Below are 10,516 nucleotides of genomic sequence, written 5' to 3' on the forward strand. Positions count from 1 at the left end.
TAAGTTGTGAACAGTTTTTATTAAAAATACCAACAGAAACGATGATGTGTGTTACTGAGGTTTGATGTGACAAACAAGGAGGTGAAACATCATCACAGAGAATCTCAGAATGAATTAAATTCAGGCAAAAAAAAGAAGTTCATAGTTCAACACCTAAATACTCTGAATTTAGGTCAAAGCTCCTACATAAGCTAATTATTGTTCCTTTACATTTATGTCTGAAACTAGTTAATTAAAATGACTTTGGGTCATGAGGCTTAATTAAATGTTTCTTGATGATCCTTTTTTATTTTAGAAATTGAAAACATTAAGCAAAGAATATCATTGTCCTTTATTGGGTTTATTTAAACCCAATATAGTGAAATCAGGATGAAAATTTTGCATTTTTCTGCCACCTAGTGGAAACTTTTATGCTTTTTTTCCCTCCAGTAGATATTTTCTGAGTTTTTAAGTTGAAGTTTCCTCCAAGGCCCCAATACGCTGTTGTACATAAAACATTAAATATGCTTCAGAAAAAATACTTCTCTGGAAATGATCCGTTCATTAAAATCGTTCCGAGCAGAGAAAAGAACGCCGTCACGGTCAGGACGGTGCGCAGCGCCTTGAACCAGCTGGGATACGTCGGCAGCAGAGAGAGGTCATAATGCAGCGAAACGCCGAGTCCGACGATGGCCATCATGGCCGCCGGAACAAGGCTGTTGCTCAGCAGCATGGCCGCCCACGCCAACAGCGGCGGAACCACGCTGTTGGCCAGGTTGATCCAGTCGGGTTCGGCCGGGCTGCTGTCGGGAAGCGCGAACCCCCATCGGGAACCGCCCAGGAAAGAGATGATGGCGGCGGCGTAGGCCAGCTGGGCGTAGGCCAGCTCCGGGTAAAACGTCTCTGTGGCGGCCATGATCAGAGGAGGGGAGACAAAGGGGATGAGCCCGGCGAAGCCCAGACACAGCGCCGGCTTCGGACCTTCCCACAAGTGTTTCATGTCATACCGGACCAGGTCCAGCTCCCGGGGAGGCGGTTCTGGTCGGTCTCGTTTCTTCAGCCTCGCAGCAGACGAGTGGAAATGTTGCGATGTGATTAAACCGTTGAAACGCGGAGTTTTCTGGGTGATGGAAATGAAACCATGAGGTTGTAGTCGACCAAAATTATCCGGGAAGAACCTGGAGGAGAATGGCGATCCGCTCAGGGACGACGGCCGCCATGTTGGAGGACGACGAGTCCAGAGGGAAACCTACAGGAAATACAGTTTCTATATGAGTGGTCAGCCCTGACGGCCGAATCAACAAGCTACTGAGGAGTATTGGGGACATACTTAGAAAAAATAAAATTATTTCAAGATTAAAGTCATAGTATCATGAGAAAGTCATAATGAGAATAGTAATATTTTGAGATAAGTCAGCTTTACAAGAATAAAGTCGTGAGTCATTGAGATTCAAATCAGTATTATGAGAATAAAATTTAAACTTTACGATAAGTCAAAATCTTATTAGAATAGAGTCAAAATAATGAGAATGAAGTTGTAATATGAGAAAAAGTCAATAAAGTATTATGACATTATGCACTTATAATTTTGACTATATCCTCGTAATACAACTATTCTATTCTGTCTATAATCCCAAAATATGGGGATTAAATTTTATTATAGAGATTAAAGTTATTTCAACTTTATTCTCATGTTATTTTTAGTTTATTCTCATAGTATCTTTTGTTTTAATATTATGACTTTATTCTAGTAACTTTGTTTCTTACGTTGGCCCTAACACTCCGCCGTACAATAAAAAAAAGCAAAATTGTAGATCCACAATATTAAAAAGTGTCTTTCACAAATCTGCTTTTGGATTACAAAATCACTCAGTGGGCCGCAAATGGCCCCCGAGCCGCACTTTGAACAGCCAAACCGGCCATCAGGATGGATTTCTTACCCTCGGAGTTGCAGTGACGATTCTTCTTAAAGCAACAGACAGCATCTGAGGGGAAAATCAAGAGTGAGAATCACTGTTAAAAAGTCAACGGAAAACTTTTTTTTCCTACAGATTTTTTTTATGATTTGCTTTAAAAAATTTTTGTCTTGACTTTTTAATCTATATATATATATTTTTCTCGCGGTGCTTTTCAGTCAGGCAAAAGTTTAAGTCGCTCTTGGACGTCTGCGTTGCGTTCCGACGCGTGACGGTTGAGGCTAACGCTAATTAGCTAGCGTTTTTACGGCTATCTTAGGTAAGTCATAATTTATCGTTGCCTGGACGAAGTTTGCACATTTCTGTAGAAATAAAAGTATTGAATTTCATTCAATGTGGTCTTAAAAGGATTTCTAATAATTTATTTATTTCTACCAAAAACTGGATGACTAAAGACTTCCTTCTTCGTTGGTCTCAGCCAGCCCCCATTTGGAGGAACAGTTTTGTTTAAAGAGACTTCACTGTGCACTGTTGTCGTTTCTCTTGTGTATTTATTTTTGATATTTAAAATGTCTTCCAGTTCCACTGTCAAATGTTCATTAGAAATTTAAGCATAATGATCCTTGAGAGTTGCATTATGACACTGCTGTTATATTAATGGAAAAATGTCATTTTAATTGGGATAATTTTAATTTTAAGTAATTTTTAATTAATAGTTTAATTTTCTGAGAAACTGAATTTTGGGTTTTCATTCATTATAAGCCAACTATACTCACTATAAGCGAACTGGAAGTGACAAATAAATAAATCCGAAATTTCGGGGAAAATGGTACAAAGGAAAAAAAAACAACGCATTCAATATGTGTTAGATTTCTAAAAGAATCGCATTTTTCCTAACAAAATTCAACACCCACCTGCACTCAGAAACAACACAAACCCGTCACCGTGAACAGCTGCAGTTACATAACTAAACCTCGTTTATTTTTATATCATTGTCCCATAAACTTAGCTGCTAAATTTACCTTCGTTTCAGTCTGAAAACTTCATATTTCAAGCTGTTCTTCGGGGTCATTCAGCAGGATTTTCCCCTGGTACGCTGCTTATTTCTTCCGGTCGCATCAGCTTCCACGACTTAATAGTTCCGCTTCGCTTACATGACCAGACAGACTGGGACGTGAAAGCGATGTAGCGTGTATTATCAAAATACACTTAATAAAAAGAAACATAAATTAATAGGATGATTTATCACATTAATATGTTTTGTTGTTTAATTCATGTAAATATGGATGTAAAGTTTTAATTTCATACATTGCTTCATATCTGTAAATTCTTTGAAACAACTTCAGTGATATACTTTTGTTCATAATGACTAAAAAACAATTTAAAAATGCTAATTATTTAAACTTTGTGGGTTCTTTCCCAGCTGTTTTCATCATTTTTTGAATAAAAAGTGCCACATTTAAAGTATCTCAGCTAATGTTGATCTAAATTAAACAAAAAAGTCAAAAGACTTAATTATATACTGTCCAAATTATCACACTAACATGTTACTTTCAGTAAAACAATTAACCCAATTTATTTAAAAACTTCAATGACTTCATAGACGTTTGTTCATATTAGGACTAGAAAAAAATAAAAAATAAAAAAAAATATATTTTTTTATTTTTAATTACAACTTGTTTTGGGGTGTTTTTCAGTTGTGATCATTGTTTAACTTGAACGCTCACATATCTGCCTGTACAGACGCACTTTTACATCCTTCGTCTTGTAAAATAAACGTTTCTACCGCGTCATATTACAGTAGATGTGAGGAGCGGCCATATTGAAACAAGAAGTTCGCCTTATTACAATTGTCATGTAATTACATGATCTGTCAAAAATTACAGTAAAAGAGCAAATGTGAATTTTGTCCAAACATGTTTATTGATACAGATATTTAATTTTGAGATATAAACTCAGGATTCTGAGAAATAAACTGACTTTTGCAGTTAATCCATGGTGTTTTACTGTTTTTACGAATTGTTCTGAGAATGCTCTATGTTTTGCAAAGAGAGAAATGCACCAAAGTGACTGAGAAAACTGTAATAATTACGATGTAAAGTACAATAAAATCTTTTGCGGATGAAGCCCACAAGGAGGCAGTCATGTTACTTCATAAAGCAATAATGGCAAGGAGCAACAAAGCCATGAAATGAAATAAATACATATAGCAGATAGAAAATCAGAAAATAATAACAATATACAGCAGATTAACCTTCATATGATCAATAATAGTAATAATAACACGTAGTCACAGGAGTCTGCAAGAAGAAAGTAAACTAAGAACTTAAAATGAGCTCTGTCATTTTTGCAGTGTTTTCAGATGACACTGTAATCAATAAGCTCCTCTTCAGCAGTTAGATTAATGCGTAAAAGTCATCCTCAGGAAAGAGAATAAATATGGGACAGCCATCTGTCTTCATCCACAGGAGGCGGTTATACGGCTCCATCGCCCTGAAAGACAAACATTATTATCAGTCAGATGTTTTCAGTTCACATATCTCATCCAATCAGACTCAGTTCAAGACTTTCAGGTTACGACAACAGATAAAAATACAGAATAACAAGTTAGAAATCTCTTTGCAGACTTGTTCACTGCAAAAAAACTAAATCTTACCAAGTATCTTCGTCTAGTTTCTAGTGCAAATGTTGTAGTACAGTTAAAATAAGAAAAAACTAACTTATAAGTAACCTTTCAGCAAGATACATGAGCTGGTTTTAAGTAAATAATTCCTTAATATTGGTGAAAAATACTTGTTCCATTGGCAGATTATTTCACTTATAACCGGAAATAAGTGAAATAATCTGCTAATGGAAATAGCTTATGTTATTTAAATGATGCTTATTTCTACTGTACTAAGATATTTGCCCTAGAAACTAGACCAAACAATCCTTGGTAGTGTTTAGTTTTTTTGCAGTGGAAGTGAATTCAGGTGCCTGGACACTGACCCCTCCGCAGCAGCCGCAGCAGTCTCCACACAGCGCCCCCAGCAGGCCGTTTATCACCTGCACGGCGCACAGCACGATCTGGATTAAACCCATCGCCAGCAGCACGGAGAACAGGCCCAGGTGCCAGGACACCACATTTGTTGGCTGTTTGCACTCACTCCAGAGAGTGTGATTCTGCAGGTAGTCTCTGAAGATTAAATATAGAGTCGGATTATTAATTTCAGTTTGTTTTTGGTGAGTAGTATATTTTTGTCACTTCCATTGTTGATTAAATGTTGATTGAATTGCAAAATTATTTTGTTTTTTACATTAGCAGAATATCATCAAAGTTTTGAGCACATTTGTAATGAAAAAAGCATCTAATAAAACTTGCACAAACACAATGTAAACTATGTTTGGTACACAGCAGCTGCATTTCCATTACAAATGTACCCAAAACGCAGTCGATATTTTGCTAATGTAAAAAAACAGCAGAATATGGACAAAGTTTTGCGCATATTTGAAATGCAGCTGCTGTGTACCAAAAATAATTTACATTGTTTTTGTGCCAGTTTTATTAGCTGCGTTTTCATTACAAATGTGCTCAAAATTTTATCAATATTCTGCTAATGTAAAAAAAAACAGTCTTGCAATTGCCGTGTGTCCATGAAATAAGCACAATTAAAATCACTTGTGAATAAGTTTGTTCACGCAGTAAGTCATTAAAAACCATGCCGTGCCATTAGCATCCAACTACTTACTGTCGTCTTATCCGTCATTTCCACATGATCAGCATGCAGTCGTTGATCATGTGACTCGTGATGTGAATGTAGTTTTGGAGAATATGCTAATTTTTATGCAGCTGAAAAATTTCCTTCATCCGGCACCAAATAGTTTTAGCAAAAAAAAAGAGTTTTTTCAAACTTGACATGTTGCCATTAAGCAAATTTATTTTCTTGTTTTCAACTTACACAATTTTATGATTAATGGAAACACAGCTATTGGTGTCTGTATTAAGAAATGTGTTTCATGGATTTGTGATTTTGCACAGCATCTCACCCATTGTTGAAAGGGTATTCCCATTGTGTTTGGTTGACATCCGTAGGGTCAACCAAAGAACAACGCGGTCCCTTGTTAATGGCAACACATGAAACTACAACGGAGTAACCTGCACCAAGCGCACCAACGGCTGCAAACAGTATGGAGCTCAGCATCTATGTGGACACAACGGAGAGAAAATGGTACAATGAATTCAGCGTCCTCTTGACCTGAAATACAAATAAAATATGATTTAAATGGAATCACTGCAAAAACACCAAATCTTACCAATTATCTTTGGTCTAGTTTCCAGTGCAAATACTTTATTACACTTGAAATAAGACAAACTAACTTGCAACGACTTTTTAGCAACATATAAGAGCTTGTTTTAAGTACATAATTCCTTACTATTGATGAAAAAGTACTAATTCCATTGGCAGATTATTTTACTTACTTTGCATCTGTTACTGTGCCGTTACCTAGCAACCTCAACCAAGCCCAACCCGTCACCTAGCAACCCAGTTCTAATTCCACTGACAGTTTATTTCACTCATAACGTTACATTTTCCCAAATCATAAATTAATCCATCTGCCGATAGAACTAGTACTTTTTCCATCAACACTAAGGACTTTTTGACTTAAAATAAACATCTGTTTCTTGCTGAAAAGTTACTTGTAAGTTAGTTTTATCTTATTTCAAGTTTACTAAGATATTTGCACTAGAAAATAGACCAAAATCACTTGGTAAGAATTTGTGTTTTTGCAGAACAACGTAAATCAAACAAAGTTTTGTTTGATTTTTCACATTCCTGTTCAATGTGTGTGTGTGTGTGTGTGTGTGTGTGTGTGTGTGTGTGTGCATCTTTGGTGGAACAATAGTAACTTTGTAAGAGACGTGTTTAAACCCTCCAAATCCTTATTAATACATGTGCTTAGTTTTATGCATTTCTCTGTGTGTTTTTACATTTATGGCCATGTAAATCATGAAGGGTGTGTGTACACAGTGTCATTGTGTTTGTTTTCCATTGCTGCCTCAGCCTGGTTTGGCTTTACAGTTAAACTGATAACATGCAGTAAAACAACGTCTATCACTCCAAGATTTTTTTTACGAAATTAACAAAATAACTGCTACCAAATGTTGATTGTGTCGGCAGCCATGAAGAGTTGTTTGGCAAAACACTAAAGCCTTACATGACCTTTGTTATAATAATCCCTGCTTCACAAAAAGCACATTATGGGTCAAACTTTTTTTAAGTCATTAAACAGGTAAAAGAAACAAAAGATGGGGAAAAAACTAACAAATTGAACTGGGGTACAATTTAATTGCCACTAACATTAATTTAACTTTTAAATCCACTTTTTTCATTTGTTTCACAATTAATAAATTAGATAAATCAAATAAAAATCACATTTGTTTCAAATTAAAGTTCAATAAACCCAGTTGGATTATGGGAAATTATTTGCTCCGGCTCTTTGATTCCCTTTATCATATTTGCTTAAAGCGTCTGATGTTGCCACACCATTTGGGGCTCCGCATCCAAGGGCAAGGTACAGGGTTTACCACAGCAGCCATTTTGAAGCATTCACAAAACTAAGATCCATAATTAAGAAGGTTTACATCAATTATTTTACTTTAAAATTATATTTAAATATGTTATCAAATGCGAGTGCTTTGACTTTTAGTCCATTTTTCATTTAGCAGTCCCAAAAGGAAAAAAATAAAGGTCTGAATTTCCATACAGCACATAGATGAGACAAAAACCTATTTTAATTTTCACTTCTGTTATACTTCAGTTGCATTTCAGCTCCTTTCGAGTTGGACAAACTGTCAATGTTTCCTGATGTTTTCATTTTAAATATGAAAAATAGTTACATCAGACCCAAATGAAGAGCTGCTGTGACTAAAGTAAACTTTAGTCCCAATTTTAAAAGTGATTTTTGTAAAATAAATTAAATAAATTCACGACGTTAAACAGAGAAACAGTTCTTTACCGCAAATCTCCGCCCACAGCTTTCGTTTCCACAGCAACCGCAGCAGTCATTGTTCTTCAAACCCAGGAAGACGAGAGCTGGGAAGATCATCTACCATCGACACACACACACACGCACACACACACACACACACACACACACACACACACCAAAATATCTAAATGAGGAATCATTCATTTCCTTATTGTGTCCATGTTCCATCACCAAGCATACAGAAGATTATTGAGCATCAACCTTTTGATGTACATTTCAACTTCTACCTGATAAGCAAAAAAAAAAAGCATCAATGAAGGTTTCACATACTTTAAATGCATTTTTTTCTCAAAAACTCTTAATTATTTAATTATACATTTAAACTTCTACGGAAGCCGAGAGCGGATGTTTTCTGCATATACTTTTTCCTGATGGTTTTCTCGAGATTAGCTCGTTATCTCAGAAAAACCCACTGAGTTTTCTCAAAGTTTGTAGAAAAACTCAATATTTTCTCAAAGTTTATTTTCTTAAGTTTCACTTATTATCTCAAGAAAACCATTGAGAAATTTTGAGAAAAAAAGTTTTCTTAAGGATTTTTTTAATCTCTAAAAAGATTATTGTGGAAGTAAGTCTTTATCTGGAGAAAATCATTAGGAAAAAATATGTGGAAAATGGAAAATTAACTAGTTATATAGAGAAAACAATCAAGTTTTCTAAAATGTGCCAGGAAAACTCATTGCTTTGTCAAAGTTGTTTCCAACCAAACTTTGGAAGTAACTTTTTGTTTTCAAGAAAACAATATCTGCTTTCTTGAGATTAACTCTTAATCTCTAAAAAAAAAAATTGGGAAATTAACTTATCTGAAGAAAACCATTGAGTTTCTTAAAATTTGTTGACTTCAAGAAAAAAATTGTTTTCTCAAGATTAACTCTTCATCTAGAGAAAATCGTTGGTAAAAAGTTTATGCAGAAAATGCAGAATTAACTTGTTATCTGGAGAAAACGATTGGGACAAAGGATACGAGGAAAATGCCCACTCTCAGCTTCCGTGCAACTCCTACCTGATATGGGAAAAATTGGTTCCACGTACTTTAAAAACAAAGTTTTGCTTCTCAAAAATTCTTAATTTGTTTATAGAAACAAAAAATAAACACATTTACCATCATATTATCAATCCTAGACAGCATAACCATCATGACACGTACCAGCACACCGGATCCCAGGATGCCTCCAAAGTACCAAACCTCGTCTGTGATGTTCTCCTTATCCACAACCTTCCCGCCGGGGAAGAAGAGCAGGATGTTGCAGAGGACACACACGATGGCCAGAGGCATCAGGCTGATGCCCAGACATTTAGCGAAGCCACCCGAACACATTCTGACAACGAAGCTTCAAACGCCAGGCCTCGACTGAAATATTCTGAGATTTAGATGCAGTCCAGACGGTGTCCGCTTCAGAAAGACGACTCCTAACTTCCTGCACCTCTAGTTTAGAAATATCTGGACTCCCAGAAAGATGCTGCCGCTTCACCTGCCTTCCTACTGATGACTGTCGATGCTTCATGTGGTCCTTTATAGTCGCCCCTCCTCTCTTTAGACATGATCTCATTGCTTCACATTTACATCGAACAGATCTCTCTCTCTCACACACCCATACAAAGTCCAAACACACACTGCAAAAACAGAAAATTTCACCAACTATTTTGGTCTGGTTTCTACTGCAAATATCTAATTACACTTAAAATAAGACAAAACTAATTTAGAAGTAAGTAAACAGCAACATATAGGAGCTCATTTTATGGCAACAATTCCTTAATTCTTTAAAAAATTAATAGTTCCACTGGCAGATAATTTCACTTATAATGTGAGGAAAATATCTTGTTATAAAAGAAATAACTGAGTTTTACTTAAAAAAAAGCTCCTGTATCTTGCTGAATATTTACTGTAAATTAGTTTTGCTTCTTATTTCAAGTACTAAGATATTTACTCCATAGAAACAGGACCAACATATTTTTGTAAGATTTTGTGTTTTTGCAGTGTATTTTTCACTAGAAGGTCTTTATTGTGTTTCATATATTTCTACACAGCAAAAACAAAAAATCTTACCAACTATTTTTGGTCTAGTTTTTAGTGCAACATTTTAGTACACTTGAAAAAAGACAAAACGAACTTGCAAGTAACTTTTTAGCAAGAAATACAATCTTGTTTTAAGTCAATAATTCCTTTATATTCATGAAAAAGTTCGTTACCCTTGCAGATTATTTCACTTATAACAATAGAAAAATATTGTGTTCTAAGTGAAATAATATGCAAGTAGAAGTGATATTTTTTCATCAATACTAAGAAATTACTGACTTTAAACCAGCTCCTTCTTCCTGAAAAGTTACTTATAAGTAAGTTTTGTCTAATTTCTAGTGAACTCAGATATTTGCAGTAAACTAGACCAAAAATACTTGGTAAAATTGTGTGTTTTTGCAGTGCACAGCTGGTGGGTCCATTCAAAACCCACAGAGGGCTATTAATGTAGGAATACATACCTGTGTGTCCACCCGGACACAGCAGTGGCCAGAGTGGTTAATGTTTTACCTGGTGTTTGGATTACACGGAGACAGAGGAGGAAGTTTCAGATAGTCGGTTGATAGTGACTCATAAG

General features: G+C 35.6%; 2 protein-coding genes and 1 long non-coding RNA gene across 4 annotated transcripts; 1 reads left to right on the plus strand and 2 right to left on the minus strand.

Moving 5' to 3' along the window:
* Positions 1–3: 3 nt before the first annotated feature.
* On the minus strand, positions 4–3,026 carry LOC103155262 (transmembrane protein 69-like). Of its 2 annotated transcripts, none has more exons than XM_007576896.2 (3): positions 2,918–3,026; positions 1,920–1,964; positions 4–1,228 (listed from the first exon to the last, which is right to left on the minus strand). In XM_007576896.2, the coding sequence occupies exons 2-3, from the start codon at positions 1,962–1,964 to the stop codon at positions 509–511; spliced, it is 765 nt and encodes a 254-aa protein (XP_007576958.1). In that variant the 5' UTR covers positions 2,918–3,026; the 3' UTR covers positions 4–508. The 2 variants fall into 2 exon arrangements, with proteins under 2 accessions (XP_007576958.1, XP_007576959.1); XM_007576897.2 differs by lacking the exon at positions 2,918–3,026 and adding an exon at positions 2,810–2,906.
* Positions 3,027–3,795: 769 nt separating this feature from the next.
* On the minus strand, positions 3,796–9,519 carry tm4sf4 (transmembrane 4 L six family member 4). Its single transcript, XM_007576895.2, has 5 exons — positions 9,070–9,519; positions 7,893–7,982; positions 5,922–6,076; positions 4,884–5,070; positions 3,796–4,388 (listed from the first exon to the last, which is right to left on the minus strand). The coding sequence occupies exons 1-5, from the start codon at positions 9,238–9,240 to the stop codon at positions 4,371–4,373; spliced, it is 621 nt and encodes a 206-aa protein (XP_007576957.1). The 5' UTR covers positions 9,241–9,519; the 3' UTR covers positions 3,796–4,370.
* LOC107833636 (uncharacterized) lies at positions 5,031–9,131 on the plus strand. The gene is made up of 3 exons (XR_001659404.1): positions 5,031–5,117; positions 5,968–6,103; positions 9,045–9,131. It is a non-coding gene; the product is annotated as an uncharacterized LOC107833636 (long non-coding RNA).
* Positions 9,520–10,516: the final 997 nt, after the last annotated feature.

Source organism: Poecilia formosa, unplaced genomic scaffold (genome assembly GCF_000485575.1).
Source record: "Poecilia formosa unplaced genomic scaffold, Poecilia_formosa-5.1.2 Scaffold419, whole genome shotgun sequence".
Classification (NCBI taxonomy): domain Eukaryota; kingdom Metazoa; phylum Chordata; class Actinopteri; order Cyprinodontiformes; family Poeciliidae; genus Poecilia; species Poecilia formosa.

Coding starts and splice junctions, on each gene's coding strand:
- tm4sf4 (XM_007576895.2), bottom strand. CDS start 9,240: ATGTGTTCGGGTGGCTTCGCTAAATGTCTGGGCATCAGCCTGATGCCT. Junction 6,077..7,892: donor GCTGTGGGCGGAGATTTGCG/GTAAAGAACTGT, acceptor GTGTCCACATAG/ATGCTGAGCTCCATACTGTT. Junction 5,071..5,921: donor GAATACCCTTTCAACAATGG/GTGAGATGCTGT, acceptor TTTAATCTTCAG/AGACTACCTGCAGAATCACA.
- LOC103155262 (XM_007576896.2), bottom strand. CDS start 1,964: ATGCTGTCTGTTGCTTTAAGAAGAATCGTCACTGCAACTCCGAGG. Junction 1,229..1,919: donor TCGTCACTGCAACTCCGAGG/GTAAGAAATCCA, acceptor TATTTCCTGTAG/GTTTCCCTCTGGACTCGTCG.